General features: G+C 32.1%; 1 protein-coding gene across 4 annotated transcripts in view; it reads left to right on the top strand.

Annotated features, from left to right (window-relative positions):
- Nucleotides 1–17,164, top strand: part of mctp1a (multiple C2 domains, transmembrane 1a) — a 256,389-nt gene that overhangs the window by 139,646 nt on the left and 99,579 nt on the right. For all 4 annotated transcript variants that reach the window (XM_068221519.1, XM_073951401.1, XM_068221518.1 and 1 more), the window contains 3 exons: nt 6,156–6,249; nt 14,185–14,287; nt 16,399–16,501. In XM_068221519.1, coding sequence (XP_068077620.1) covers nt 6,156–6,249; nt 14,185–14,287; nt 16,399–16,501 — 300 coding nt within the window. The remainder of the gene's footprint in view (nt 1–6,155; nt 6,250–14,184; nt 14,288–16,398; nt 16,502–17,164) is intronic.

Below are 17,164 nucleotides of genomic sequence, written 5' to 3'. Positions count from 1 at the left end.
TAAGAAAAAGTTCTAAATACTCATCAAGGTTAATTAAGATAAACGAATTTTAATGATTTAAGTTAATAGAACTCAACTCAATTAATTAGTTACAGCATTAGGGTTTACAGTGTGTAGGAACATTAACAGTACCTTTGTTAAAGTATTTATTTATGTTAGTTAACGTTAGCAGGGGCGGATTAAACCAATAAGCAAGGTAAGGGGCTGCTTAGGGCCCCAGGACATCTGAGGGCTCCAATAAATATCTGAAAGTGTAAATTATACCTATAAACTATATATAACAATAATATATAACATAGCATTTTCTATCATATTTTGTATAGTAAGAGTCAAACAAATACAAATTATATCATTAAATATTATTTAAAATACAATAAAACATAGTATCATTATAATAATGTAATGTTATGTAATTTTTAAATATTTTAAAATATCCTCCACTCCCAATCATGGAGCAGTCCAGCAGTCAAATCCGTCAACAGTAAACTTTATCAAATAAAAAAAGTGTAGTTAAGTCAAAATATACTAAAAGTTAATTCTACTCATTTGAAAAGAGTTTTGAACTCAGTGTTTAAGGTAATGAGTAATTAAATACCTCATTACTTTAGCTTAAATGGATTAAGTTCACAGTACTTGTTAGGGTTAGTTTTTCAAACTTAAATGGTTTGTTGCAATTGGTTTTCTCAAATGGTTTGAGTTACATTATTTTATTGCGTTTTACAGTGTATATATTTTTTATTTTTAGTTGTAAATTCATAAAAATAATAAATTATAAATGATAAAAATTCATAATGATTTAGATAAAACGTAGAAAAAAAGATTGAGTGACATAAAAAAAGTGACAGCAAAATCAATACAAATTAAATAAAAGTAGAAAGAGTGCATTTCAGGACTTGGGCTCCATGGCTGGTGTTGCTTAGGGCCCCTAAATCATTAAATCTGCGTCTGAACATTAGTTAATGAACAACTGTGCGTTGATGAATGAATAAATTTAATGAATAACTTTCATTAACTAATGTTCAGACGCGGATTTAATGATTGGTTGATTGGTTAACGTTGGTTAACGTTAACTTACGGTGCGTTAATAATGTTAATAAGCACAGTGTTGTATTTAATGATAGTAAATGTTAAACTATGATTAATAAATGCTGCATTGTTCTTTTTTTTTTTGTATTAATAAATACATTAACCAACATTTACTATGTGTCCAGTAATCTAAAGTGTTACCGAAACATGTTTTGGCATAAAGTCTTAGAGTTTAAAATTTACTTTAAACATACATACACTGTAAAATATTTGACCTTAAGTTTACAGTAAATTATTGGCTAATAATTGCATTACTTTCAAAGTAATGTACTGTATGTAAATTCACAGTTAATAACTGTGAGTTACTTCATAATAACAATAATCCTGTAAATATGTCTAAATATCAAAAAAGTTGTGGCGACCCCGGATTAATAAAGGGAGTAAGCCGACAAGAAAATGTATGAATGAATGATCCAAAAAGTTCCTGTATTAGCATAAAAGTAAATGTGTATTATTTTCTGTTAAATAATGTATATATATATATGTATATATGTATATGTTAAATAATGTTCCTATAGCTAACGTGCGAAAGATAAATTAATTTTACAATAATTTGCAATATGAATAAATCCTGTAATGTGACACTAATGTAATTTACTGTGAAAAATGACAGTAACATTCTGGAAATTTATTACAGTGTATATATTTACAATGGATATGCACAGCTAGAGTTTTAAAGCCAACTATACACTTCCGGTGAAAGCTTAACAAGCATTTCACAAGGTTGTTCTTACAGCAGCGACGCAGTGGTGCAGTAGGGAGTGCTGTCGCCTCACAGCAAGAAGGTTGCTGGTTCAAGAATTGGCTGGGTCAGTTAGCGTTTCTGTGTGGAGTTTGCATGTTCTCCCTGCGTTCACATGGGTTTCCCCCACAGTCCAAAGACATGTGGTACAGGTGAATTGGGTAGGCTAAATTGTCCATAGTGTATGAGTGTGTATGGACGTTTCCCAGAGATGGGTTGCGGTTGGAAGGGCATCCACTGCTTAAAACATGTGGTGGATAAGTTGGTAGTTCGTACCGCCGTGGTGACCCCAAATTAATAAGGAGACTAAGCCGAAAATGAAATAATGTTTTTTACACCATCAATGTTGTAAAGTAATTACAATACATTCAAATAAATAGACTTAAGCATTCATTTAGTTATGAAAGACCGTTGTAACCACTAGCATCGTCAGTAGAAACTCCATTGAAAATACTGGAGTAAAATAAACTGTCTTATTTTAAAGACATGGCGGGGGGAAATGGAATTTAATGCAGTGCTTCTTGTCCGCTCTGGGACCCACTTCATATTGTATATCTAACAGACAGTGAAGACCACTGATTTTTAGAGAAATCAGATTCTAAATGTGACAATTTTGTAATGGAAAGAAAATTCACCAGAAGCCCTTGGGCTGCCTGAAAATTAAAAATCTGTGTGCATATAGCCCATAAGTAGATATCTAATAATAAATGTATTGCTGCAAATATTATAATGATTCTTTTTGAATGATTTAATATCCTGACACAATTTAAGAAAAAAGAGCAGAATACTCAAACAAATGACTTTGCATCTTTTTGTGTAAGTTATTTATTTTTCATACACACATTTAATTACTTTAAGTGTGGTTTTAGCTGTTGTTTTTTGTTTGATGAAATGCTACATACTTTAAAGTGTTGATGAAAGTGAGCGGACAAGGGAGAGAAAGAAAACGATCACTCATGCTGTGACCACACAGTTAGCGTGTGATGCCTAGTTTGTTTCATGGCTAAATGTCAGCCCCTTTAATGCTACAAAAGACACACAAAGGAACTGTAATGGAGTATTATGGTCTCTCAATGAGAGGCTTTTATCGGTATAAGCGTAATTGACTCGCTCATAAATCATGCTTAAGTGTCTTTGCTGATGCACTTGTCTTTGAGCAGTTTATCCGCCTCCCGAAGATTTACTGTTTTAGAAATTGGTGGCGTCTGTGCTAGCATTTTCTGTTTTCTTTTCGTTTAATTGCTCACAGAGTTATCTAAAACTGAATGTGTCGAATCATAAAAGCTTTTTTGGAGGAACATGAATGTGAGTATGGATATATATGCACTTTGAAAGTAAATTGATGTTCTTATATTCATTTAACTGTTTAGTTGTATTGATTTATATCCTCGTCTAGGTTTTTAACAACTTTTTATATACATCGTATTTTTTATTATTAATCTGTATTTGTTCCAAACCATGCAATAATTTATTTAAGTTGCTCAAACTGGTTTATAAAGTTTAAACTATAATTGATCTACAGCAAGGCAATATCCCTGTATCACACCTCATGAAAAAAGTTTTATTTGTGTGTAGACTAATATTATTTCAGTAGTTTCGTTATTTAAGCAGTGCAGGTGTACATAGGGCACAGTGTTTGGTCATGGTTGTTTCTACATTACATATCGTTAGCTATATATATATATATATATATATATATATATATATATATATATATATATATATATATATATATATATATATATATATATATAGGTTCTATCTGACATTTTTGTCAAAATTAAGTTATTCATATATTCTTATTAAATGACAAATTGTTTACATTTTGGGGTGTTTTTTTATATGTTGTTAAAATTTTAAGACTTTTTAAAAAAAAAAAAAATAAACGTTTCACATACTGTTTGCTATGGAATGCAAAAACTTTGAAGCTCAATATCTCAAAATCCTTCAAAACGCAGATAGAACCTTATAGTTCCAAGGTGACAATATCTGAATTTTTTTTTTTTTAATATTGAAAATATTACAAAGTGTTATTAATAATATTTTAATGATATCTAGTACAAAAACAATCAACAAATGTTTTTGGGTGCCTCTTTACCACATTTCCAGTTAATCTTAGCTATCCATATTAATATACTGTACATGAAAAGTAGTAATATTTAGTAGTAAATATTATTTAATAGAGCTCAGCGTAGGGTTGCACCAGCTGTTCGTAAGTTCTTTCCTAAACTGGAACGTAAAGTCCACACTTTGGGCTAAGTAACTACTAGCTAGTTTTTAACAAAATTCGTTCTCACTTCAGCTGCACCACATGTTCTTAAGGCAAACTGTAGTTAGTAGGTCGAAAGCTCTCTGTAAAGTCATGCGTAGTCGCATTAAATTGCGTAATATCCAATCAAAAGCATATACATCATTAAACTGCTTTAAAATTCTGCAACTAATGCATCTATATAACTGTCCTATGAATATTACATTTTAAAAAATCACATTTTTATAGTAAATTACAATCAGTCACTATAACAGTTGACGCACACACCTGCATCATGAACCATGAATGCACACGAAATACACAGAAAGTTCTCAAAACATTGAACTTGAATTTTTTATATCCTACACATGAAAGAGAAAAGAGCAATGGGAGAACTCAGTCATAAAGAAATTCTCATTTTAATTAATGGATACAATTAACACATAACACTCCTTGAAAATAATGAAACTCACAACCCTAAAAAAGGGAGATTTATAAGGAAAATAAGGCTGTGAGTAGAGGTAGATCATTCTTCATTAAGATCGCAAGCTCCTCTATATAAACTAATCTCACTGTCGTCTCTTTTCTATCGTTATACATGGGGGGGAGGGGCTGCTGTAAATATTTAGTTGGAACGTAGCGTTACGTTTAAACTAAGTTCAGTGGTGCACTAAAATATTTAGTAATTGTAACTTAGTGTCCCTTTAAGTCATGTTTTAACATACGCACTGCTGGTGCAATCAGCCCCAGGTGACTTGAATTAACAACAAACAAAGATGAATAATTACTGCGAGAACTAGGGCTGTACGATTTGAGGAAAATATCTAACTCCATTTTTTTTTTTTTTTAATAGAGATTTGATTTGTGATTTAATTTTGTAGTCAAGCTTCAGCTCAATATTCTGTATCGTAGCTTCTTACTGCTAAAATGCAGTGGGGTTTAGTTAATAAAAAGAACTGAATAGATATTAATTAACTCCAACTTCTATTCAAAATGGTTTATAAATATTCAAAAATGAAACACAAATTTTTAACAGCTGCAAACAACTCTGAAATGAAACTTTGCTTTTGCTAGCTACTAGAATGAGTGTCACTAGCAATACTTTTAGTTTATTTTTTTAGCAAGACACTCCTCATATAGCCACCTGTGGTGCTTTTTTAGGTGCTGGTAGTGGCAACAATTCTGCGACATCTCTTACAAATGATCTGTCTTTGATCGGTGTCTGTGATTTTGAAACCAAAATATTTCCATATTACCGAAGTGCTGTTTTTCTTTGATATGAATTTGTCTATTAATGCTTCTAAAGCGGCAGACGCAAACATCATGTCTGTTTGTTTGTTTTATTGTGGGCTTTCCGCATAGTTCGTTGGGCAGAACTATTCTGATTGGGCAGAACTAAACTGTGCTCACTCAATTGGATAGTACAACTGTCGCACACAGACGGCTGTCACACATTTGCTTTAGGTATATGTAATATAATACACATATATTTCACACTGCATGCCATAATTGCGATTCAATTTCGCACAGCCCTCATGAGAACTACTGTACTCATACTGTATAATCCTCATTTTTACTCATTGATAGTGAATGCATGGATTATACAGTATAATATGTAATAGATTACATATGGATCTTATTGCAAATTGTTGGCATTTTTTGGATGAAATTTTTCAGATACCTCGAAAATGAATGATAATTTTTATAGCAGTTGTATAATCACAGTTTTTGCCACATATGTGATGTTTAAACTGTGGTTATTGTGGTAAAACCTGTTTAATTCGTGGTTATTGGGGTTTAACTGAAATCCTGGTTTAATTTTCATAAGGGTTGTTAATGTATGCAGTGAAATTCATTCTTTATTGAAGTATCTTAAATGTTCAAATGTTTCTCTGACAATTCATGTTTATTTTTATGTTTATTTTATAGCGCTTTAATAATGTAGATTGTGTCAAAGCAGCTTAACAAAGAAGTTCTAGTAAATTGAAACTGTGTCAGTCCGGTTTTAGACAGACCAGACAACTGTATAGTTTTCTCCTGTACTCTCAAATACATTTTTTCCTTCTTTGACCTCAACAGAATGTGCTGAGATCCTTTCACAACATTAAAGATGTGGGCATGGTGCAGGTGAAGGTGATCCGTGCCGAGGGGCTGATGGCAGCTGATGTTACAGGTAAAAAAATCCTTCCTCAGACACATACAGTGATCCTGACATACGATTTCTCACTTCGTTTTTCCGCACTTACTGATAAAGACTATCATTTCCCTTGGAATGGTCAGCAGGAGGCTGATACTATTGCTTTGGATCCTTGTGCTAATGGATCGTTGGCTTCTCAGATCACTGTTTCTCTTAAATGCTTTTTTTTTTGCGTGTGTGCGTCTGCTCTGGTTTCCATTAATTCTTACTTTTAATTAGGTCTGCAGTGGACAGGCCTAGTTTCTGGCATTATGAATTATCAAGTTGAAAAAAAAAAGGATTGGAGATGGTGCGGTGGGTTGATTCTTATTCAGAGTCGGATTGAGACAAACACACTCACCTTGGGTCATTCATTAATACGGTAGTTAAAATGCATATAAAATTCTTTTTTTTTTGGGCTGTTCTTGCTGAAACTGTGACCTCATTGCATCTGAATCATCAGCTGTTTCTCAGCTGTTGTGGTATATCCATAAAAAATATACTGTATATGAGACTTGCAACTTTGGTTGAAATATGAATATGCCAGTGCATTCTAAAATGTGATAACCATTAGTTTTTTTCTTAAATACTTTTGATTTTCTTGGTATTAAAGTGATAGTTAACTCATATTAGATTTTTTTTTATCATCATTTACTCAACTTTCACTTGTTACAAACCTTTTTTTTTTTTTTTTTCCGTAACACATGATACAATATTTTAAAACATTTTGGAAACCTGTCACCATCTTCCAATAGTATTTGTTTTTCCTGTTTGGAAAACATATATAGTATTTGGAAGTCATGGGTTATAGGTTTCTGACATTTTTCTTCTTTTGGGTTTAATAGAAAAAAAAAAAAACATTAACTTATGAAACCGCTTGAGTAAATTCTTGAGTAAAATCTTGAGTAAATTAAACTGTTTTGGGGGGAACTAGCTTTTCGACTTAGATGTTATGTTAATAAATAATTTAGTTGGAGCACTTTGGCCGTTGTTTATTTGTGTTACGTTGTCTCAGGAGTCATGTTTAAGTAGAGACCATAACATCAGTCATAAAAAGAATCATAAAAAAAAGTTGAAAAAAATAGTTATTCTGTTAAATAAAAGCTTGATAAGAGATAAAAATATGATAAGTTGATTTGATTTGAAGTAATTGAACAATAAAAAAAAACAAAACGTAAACTCGACACATGATCCTAAGACAACGTAACATAAATATACAACAGCCAACATGCTCTAATCATTCATTCATTCATTCATTCATTCATTCATTCATTCATTCAGTTTTCTTGTCGGCTTAGTCCCTTTATTAATCTGGGGTCACCACTAAATCATTTATTATCATAATGTAATCAGCAAAACAATAAAAAATGACAATAGATGGGGAACCCAACAACATAATAAATAACAACCAAACAAACAAACAAACAAACCTAAAACTGGTTGGGACTCTCCACCCCAAACGAATGTCGAAAGGAAAGTATATAGGAGAACACAACAATAAAGCTGTCAGAAACTTTGGTGGCGTGAAGGAATGAGCGAGAGACAGAAGTGCACTTCTGTTCATTTTAAAAGCCTGACGTCACCAAATCAACCTATAGAAAACTGAAAAGGGTAAAATGACAAACGAGATCAATTGAAAATAGAGCCGGGTGACATGGCAAAAATGCAATCTCAATACTTATTTTCCATACTGAATGATAACGATACCGTATATATTTCAATACAAATATAATAAATATATAAAATATAAAGACAAGAAACTTGTCTTTAACAGAATTTGTAATTAGATTTATTAAACCCCCTAAATTGTTATCCCCCTGTTTATTTATTTCCGCAATTTCTGTTTGACAGAGAGATTTTTTCAACACATTTCTAAACAAAATATTTTTAATAACTCATTTCTACTAACTGATTTATTTTATCTTTGCCATGATGACATTAAATAGTATTTGACTAGATATTTTTCAAGACACTTCTATACAGCTTATAGTGACATTTAAAGGCTTAACGAGGTTAAGTAGGTTAACTAGGCAGGTTAGGGTAGTTAGGCAGGTTATTGTATAATGATGGTTTGTTCTGTAGACTATTAAGAAAAAAATAGCTCAAAGGGGCTTATCATTTTGACCTTAAAATGTTTTTGGAAAAATTATAAACTGCTTTTATTCTAGCCAAAAAAATCAAATAAAACTTTCTCCAGAAAAAAAAATATATATATATTATCAAACATTCTGTGGAAATGTCCTTGCTTGCTCTGTTAAACATCATTTGGGAAATATTAAATAAATAAATAAATAAATAAAAAATAAAAGAGGGGCTAATAATTCTGATTGCAACTGTACAACCATACAACAATCACACAATAGCAACACTCATCAAGACAACAACATCCTTTTAAAACTTTAAAACCAAATTAGCATCTTACATTTTATTGCAGATCATTCCTGACAACCATCCTGTTTACTTCAAACAGTAATCCAATTTAAGACAACAACTGCAAATGGGATAAATAACTTTTTGTAAGCATTTCTTTGGGCTTTAGGAATCTTAAAATGAACAAATTTTAATATTTTTTTTTCTAGGATTTTAAATAAAACTAATTATTCAAACATCCTCATTAAAGTATTTTAATTTTTTTATTTGTCCAAAAAGAAAGCCATTTCAATAAGAATTAAAGAAAGGATTATTCAAATATGGCAGAACATATTTTTAAACAAAATTTTTCTTTAAAGCTGTAATGTGTAATTTATGCAGTAAACAGAATTGCAAACATAATGTTTGTTTTTAAATATCACACCATTGTAGTCACCACCATGTTGTTCCAAACTCTATATTCCATCTGTTAACCTTAGCTATCCATATAGTCCATATCCATAAGTATGCATGAAAAAACCTAGTTAACTAGTTAACATTAATTTCAATTTTAAAGCATGACTGTTGATGCCATTATTGGGGTAATAAATGTTTATTAGAGCTCAGGTGACTCGAATTAACAATGAAAAAAATTTTATAAATACTGTGAGAAATACTATATACTCCTCGTTTTTACTCATTGTTAGTTAATGCACAAATTATATATTATGTAATGATCTTGTTGTAAATTGTTAGCATTTTTTGGACACAATTAGGTCTGAGAAGGGATGTTTACAGCTGCTTTGAACATTAGCCATGCTGTTCTGTTTTATTTTATAGTAAAGTGTAGCATGACTTAAGTATGACCAATTTTATTAAGCTACACTGTGTACCAGTCTTCTTCCAAACTCTTATATCTTATCAGCACGAAAATCACAACCCAAAGTTTGTTTTTGCCATCATTTTATACCTGCAAAATGTTTTGCTTGAAAGGTTTTGCGTATTTGTCCACTTATGTGGGAAATAAAGCTGAGAATTGCAGCACAAGAATATTAATCAAGGCTGCACAATCGCTTGCAGACAAGGTGTGAGGTGGCAGAAATAAACATAGCGATGAGAGACGGCATGGAGGTCATTAGCACCTTAAGTCACTCTTAAGGTGGAGCATCTCGCGAGGTTCTTCTCCGCTAAGCGCTTTGCGTTCGCTGTCTCTCTAATCGCCTAATCGACGCCTTTAATTAAGACGTGCTCAATGGCAGACCACCGCCACCCCTCCTCCCCTCTCACACCCCTCCGCCTCCCCCTTTCCCAGTTCTGCACTTTACCCGGTCCTCTCTCCGGGGGTCCGGCCCACGACGTTGACCTCGTAGCGCGGCGTGGCGTTCCCTGGGGAACCGCGGCCTCCTCATGAGCTCTGATTTCACACTCCTGTCCCGCCACAAAGCACCGGCGCACAAAGCTTTTCTAAGAGCCCACGGACTCACCGTCTCAATCGGCCCTGGCACCGAGGTGTCAGCCAACAAGGTTACGGGCCACGGAACAGTGCCTTCTCTAATAGAGAGCTCACTGGAGACAGCGAGAGTCCTGGAAAAGTGAGTGGACAACCAATGAAAAAAGAGGGAAATCTTAGGTCTCTTTCTTGCATCAGCATGTGTGTGTGTGTGTTGTTTTTTTCCTCCTCTCGTCCCACCCCTCCTTTCTGTCTGTTTTTCATTGTAATTAATTGAGGCTTTTATCTGGAGTGCCTCCACTCCAGGCCAGCAGGATAAATGGTGACAGTGTGTAAAACCAACAGTATTTAGGGACCCGAGCCTTCTGAATAGAGTCACTCAGTGCTGTAGATCGCTTAAGATGCAGACATCACTGGGTAGAATCAGTTTTCAGACAACAGCAGGAAGTGTTCTGTTCTGGCCGCCATCAGTGTATTTGTTTGCCATAATCCAATGCTCAGGTAGCTCTGCTCAACAGCGTTCCTGGATTTCATTTAAAACGCCTTCCAGACCTGAAAAATGTAATTACCGTTTCGTACGTCAGTGTGCGGCACACTCATCAAATTGCAGCAGGAATGAGGTTGAACTCATCTCGGCGGTCTGTGAGGATTTGGCCAGAATTAACCCGCAGAAAGCGTCTGCTCGGCCACACCTGGGGAGTCAAAGTTTCATTCAGAACCAAGCGTGTAATTTGCTCAGACAGCCGCCTCAACGACACGTAGCAGTTTGTCGTCGAGGATGACCGAGTGTCAGCGTGGGGAAATTGAATAGGGGTGGGACATCAGTATACATTCATTTAAAAAGATGCAAATTATTTTTTGAACGATTAAAATGTGCACAATTACTAGGAGAAGTCATGGTAAATTAAGCATATGAGGGAGTAAATTGTAAACGAGCGCTGGAGTTGATTGAAAAAAGGAGAAGGATTTACTTCTGTTTTATTCTTGATTCATAATTCTATCTACATAATGGATTTCTGAATGCAGTCATTTTTATACTATAGAATAAACTGCATATTGAACTGAAATATACTTCTAGGGTTGTGGCAACTCATTTTATAATTTCAAAAACACCATAGTCTAATTATCTTAATTTTAACTTAATCAAAAGCTTTTTTTTTTTTAAAGAAAATTCTGCAAATCAATAAAAAAAATAAAAAAAAATATTTATTCACATTTTAAATAAATGCTTTCTTATTGCATGTACTGTAGTTTCAAATGAAAATATTACTCCGGTAATTATTACTTTTATTACTATTACCATTAACTCCAGAACTAACTACTGCTATTCAACTGTACACAACAGACCTTCAATAAATCATTCAAGCCTCCCAGTCATTGACTTTTACTAAAATTGCTTTATTTACAATTCCCAGATATTAAGAATTGTTTAGATAAAAATCTAAAAAGTGAGACATTTATACCTATAAGCCTCAACGTGGGTCAAATTTACCCACTATAAAAAAAGCTTGTATTTATGCACTGCTTATGTTTGAAATTACTCACCAATGACTTTTACTTTCAATTTCACTCACTGAATTAGTGGTTATAATAAACGAATAAAGTCACAATGACTAAAAGAAGGCGATTCGTAGAGCTATTAAAACACAAAATGCAATGAATGATGGAGAGTCTGGAGAAATAATTTCTGCATCTGAGTAGGATGGCTCGAATTTAGATATTTTAACCTAAATGTTCAAACTTTATTGCTGTTCTTCTACTAAAATGATCTTGTTATCCTGAAATAATCATTTCATGAGTCGAGGCACTTTTTATTTACCGTGGCAAAAAACAGCCATACAGTACATTTGTTTTTTAGCAATTTCTAAACAAAATTTGTGCTGGGTAAAATTTACCCGCTTTACAATTTTACATTTCTAGTGTTAATAATAATAATAATAATAATAATAATAATAAGAAGAAGAAGAAGAAGAAGAAGAAGAAGGAATTCTAATATTGAAGGAGTGATTTCTGAAGGATCATGTGACTAAAGACTGGAGTAATGAAGCTGAAAATTCATCTTTAAAATCACTGGAATAAATTAAATTATAAACTCCTTTTGAGCAGGTCTTTTATAGTGCAATAAAATTTCAAAATTTTACTATTTGAACTGTATTTTTGATTAAATAAATGCAGCCTTGGTGAGTAGGAAGAGCTTATTTAAAAACATTTGGTAGTGTATGTACTGTACAGTACAAAAAACAGAATCAAACATACACTCTCAGAAATAAAGTAAAGTACGTGCGCTGTCACTGTGGTGGTACTTTTTCAAAAGGTACAGGTTTGTACTTAAAGGATCCATATTTGTACCTGAAAATTATATATAGGTACCTAAGAAGTTTAAGGTATTAATATGGACCTTTTAGGTACAAATTTGTACCCTTTGAAAAGGTACCACCTCAGTGACAGCTCACGTACCTTTTATTTCTGATAGTGTATATTTTGACCATGAATTGAATTTATATGCTTGGAGACATTTTATTGGTCTCTCTGACATTTATTTTGCTTGTCAGCAAAAAAAAATCAAAAAAAAAAAAAATCTCTGTTTTCTTTCTTTCATTTATTCGCATACAGGAAGTTGAAAGATTTCACACTTTAGTTTTACTTACAGCACATTACAAAGTCATTTTAAAATATATAAATAACCCATTAAGCATGCTTTTTTGCACCAGCTTTCAAAACAAACAACAAAAGTGCTCCCAAATGCTTTATTTTGGAGATTTGTTCAAAAAAGTTTAGATCAAAGCTGATTAAGGAAGTCTGGCTTAAGAACAATATGTTTTTAAATTATGAATATGTGTGTTTACATGTGTATATTCATAGTTAATTTCAAAGCATGTAGGACAGAGGGTTTTATAAACATGCCTCTAGAGTAGACCTTTTATATTAATGCATGTTTAATGCAATCATGCATTTGAAAAATATTCTATTGAACTTTAATATTTTATATTGATATAAAATCACTTTATACTTTTCATTTATTTATGAGAAAAGCATAATGCTCTGTCAGCAGCTGGAAACTCTCATATACAGCTGACATCAGAATTATTAGCCCCCCTGTTTTTTTCCCCCAATTTCAACACAAATTAAAACATAATAGTTTTAATAACTCATGTCTAATAGCTGATTTCTTTTATCGTTCCCATGATTACAGTACATAATATTTGACTAGATATTGAAGACACTAGTAATCAGCTTAAAGGTCAATTTAAAGTCTACTACTTTAAATTAACTTGGTTAATTAGGTTAACTACGCTGGTTAGGGTAAGATAGGCTCATTGTATAACACTAGTTTTTTTTTTTTTTTTTCGTAGACAATCAAAAAACAAGATAGCTTAAGTGGGCTAATAAGATATTGACCTTAAAATGGCTTTTTTTTAAATTAGTTTTTAAATAATTAAAAACTACTTTTATTCCTACCGAAATAAAACAAATAAGACTTCCTCCAGAAGAAAGAATATTATCAGACATACTGTGATTTTATTTTTGCTCTGTTAAACATCATTTGGCAAATATATATAAGAAAGAAAAATAATTAAAGGGGGGCAAATAATTATGACTACACACACACACACACACACACACACACACACACACACACACACACACACACACACACACACACACACACACACACACACACACATATATATATATATATATATATATATATATATATATATATATATATATATATATATATATATATATATATATAATTTTTTTTTTCCTTTGAAAGTTTTCTACAAATTTCTTCCATCTACGAACAGAAATGTGTGTGTGTTCACACCAGACTGAGATAAAGACATCCTAACACTGCTTTAGGGCAGCATAAAGGATGAACTGCTTATCTACCTGTGTGCAAACCACCGTATCGCTATAACAACACGAAATGACACCACAGTGGGGCAAAATGAATATATATATATATAAAGCTTTAGCCTAGGTAAAGACAGCAGCAGTGTAGTTTGATCCAGCCCTTCAGGCTCGCAGTCCTGTCACGTTTATCAGGTAGTTATTTCAGCTAGTGGATTACACTGCAGTAAATACAATGAAACTGATAAACTTAATGTGTGTGTGTGTGTCCCTCACAGGCAAGAGTGACCCTTTCTGTGTCGTGGAGCTCAGCAACGATCGCTTACAGACACACACCGTGTACAAAAACCTCAACCCGGAGTGGAACAAAGTCTTCACGTTGTAAGTGTCAAGAGCGCAGTTATTCATGTGTTGGAGAGTGCCTGCATTTGCATAAAATCACATATTTATAGTCTGTTGATTTATGAACTATTATAGACTAACAAGTATGCTTACATCATTGCCAGAAGTATAAGCACTGTGTATATTCATGAGCAATTGTGAACATTTGGAAGCTTTATGCACACATAATAGGAAAATTGAAACTAAATGATTTTATTTTATTTTATTTTTTTTTGATAATTTATCTTGCATTTACAATTCATCACCTTAGAATTATAAGGTTCTATCTGACATTTTTGTCAAAATTGAGTTATTGACAACTTACATTATGGGATGTTTTTTGATAAGTTCGGAATGCAGATAGAACCTTATAAATCCAAGGTGACGAATTGTAAACCAAATGTACACTGTAAAAAATGCCGGGTTCCACACAATTTATGTTGTCTCAACACAAATCAATTAAGTTAACTTAATATTTTCTTTTGACCAATTTAGGTGGATTGAATGTAAAACTATTTAATTATCCCCCAAAACACTTTAGAATTGTTTTGATTCAACTCATATTAAAAAAGTAGTTTGAACAAGCAGCAAAAGTCATATTTTGAGTGTACAAGGGAGATACTTTTGAGATTGATGAATATATTTATAAATAGTTGTGAGCATTTGCAAGGTTTATGTACACAGAATATGGAAAAAATACAATAAGGTGTGCTTTTTTTGTTAGTTTTTTTTTTTTTAAGTTTTATATTTTAAACCAAACGCACAACAGAGAAACATTAGAGATTTATTTATTTTTATTTTAAAGTGCACCACAATGTTGATAGGACTATAAATACTTAGTAAATTTATGAATAATTAAGTATTTGCAACCTTTATATACATAGAATAAAAAAATGAAAAAAAGTTTATTAGATTTTTTTTTTGCTTGAAAGTTTAATATCGCATTTACAATTGTAAACTAAATGTTCTTGGGTAAAACTTTGGTATTTATTTTATTTCATTTTATGTTAAAGTTTTATTTTGCACCACAATGTTGATAGAAGTACAAATACTTAGTATGTTTATGAATAATTTTGTATATTGAATATTTGCATAGTGAATATTGAATATTTGCATAGTGAATATTTATTTTAAAACCAAATGTACATCGGGGGTTGGGGGGGGGGGGGGGTGTATAAAATTCTTTTATGTTCAATCCAGTTAACTTAAGCAATTTTTGTTGGGACAACAGAAAGGAATTGTGTGGAACTCAGCGTTTTTTTTTTTACAGTGTACATTATTCTATTTTGGGACAAATTAATTGTTTTATGCTCAATCCACTTAAATTTGTACAAATGATAAACTTAATTTTTGTTGGGACAACTTGAAGGAATTGCGTAGAACCCAGCCTTTTTATAGTGTATGATAATTGCATCACAAGATAAGTATTATTTATCAAATATTATTTAATTTGATATTATTTTATTTTATTTTATTTTATTTTATTTTATTTTATTTTATTTTTACCCAGTGCGTATTGAAATGATTTATTTATTAATACTGTATTTATAGAGACACATCCAAGAGCTGGGGGATTACAGAATAATGTCGTCAAGATCATTTAATTAAGCTTTGTATTGATAATGTGACACATAAGTAAACTTTCGCTTTCAAAAGAAAATGAAGTTCTGCTGGAGATTACACTCCCTCTGCAAGTACAGCCATTGTGTCGTTTGATAATGTGCCATACATAATTTCTTATATTAGTTCGATATCTAGAGGTTGTTCCATTGATGTTTTTTTTCCGCAATCTTTCAATCTTCACGGCTGGAAATTCATTTGTGAATTCCCATGGAAAGCTGGGTAATCTAGCCTCTCCTTGGAGCGCTCATCTCTTAAAGAATAACCTCATTTTCTTTCATTAGACTTCTCCTCTTTAGCCTACTTTTCAAAGATAGCATTTCAAATGGAGAATTGCAGCATCTTTTTTTAACCCCAGCACAATGGAGATTGTCACCAAGGATTTAGATGAATCACATTTTTTTGTCATGACTTGAAAGATCTTTTCAGTGTTTAATATTAGTCAATGATTTCTTCACCTACCACTTCTTTTCTTCTTTTTCTTCAACTAGCAATGTGAAAGACATTCACTCAGTCTTAGAGGTGACTGTCTATGATGAGGACAGAGACCGAAGTGCCGACTTCTTGGGCAAAGTGGCTATACCGTTGTTAAATGTAAGTCTTCTGCTTGCAGAATGATTATTACAGTAATGGATCTAGTTAAGATTGAGGAAATGCAGAAAAATGTGTCTTACTTGTCTATTATTAATGACTTTTTTTCTGGAATAAACTTGTATTTACTTCGAAAGAAAGAAAGAAAGAAAGAAAGAAAGAAAGAAAGAAAGAAAGAAAGAAAGAAAGGAAGGAAGGAAGGAAGAAAGGAAGGAAGGAAGAAAGAAAAGAAAGAAAGAAAAAAGAAAGAAGGAAAGAAGGCAAGAAAGAAAGACAGATAGAAAGAAAGAAAGAAAGAAAGAAAGAAAGAAAGAAAGAAAGAAAGAAAGAAAGAAAGAAAGAAAGAAAGAAAGAAAGAAAGAAAGAAAGAGAAAAAAAATCCTAAATCAACACATTTTATTAAGTGGGTATAAAATAAAAATAAAAACTTTGAAAACTAATTTTTCTTTTACGATGTAATGGAATGCTAATTTGTATACTAGCATGGCATCTTTTTGGCAACTTTTATTGTCTTTTTTTATTTATTAATTGTAGACAAATGTATATGTATGTATTACATATATATTTTTATACTAATGGGATAAATAGGTAAAGAGAAAGAAAATAAATCTAATTGAAATAAAATGAAAAAATTAACAAAAACAAATAAATAAGTAAAAAAAATAA

This window comes from Danio rerio, chromosome 5 (assembly GCF_049306965.1).
Source record: "Danio rerio strain Tuebingen ecotype United States chromosome 5, GRCz12tu, whole genome shotgun sequence".
Classification (NCBI taxonomy): Eukaryota; Metazoa; Chordata; class Actinopteri; order Cypriniformes; family Danionidae; genus Danio; species Danio rerio.
The sequence above is the reverse complement of the archived record's forward strand: the minus strand, read 5'-3'. Positions and strand labels throughout refer to the sequence as shown.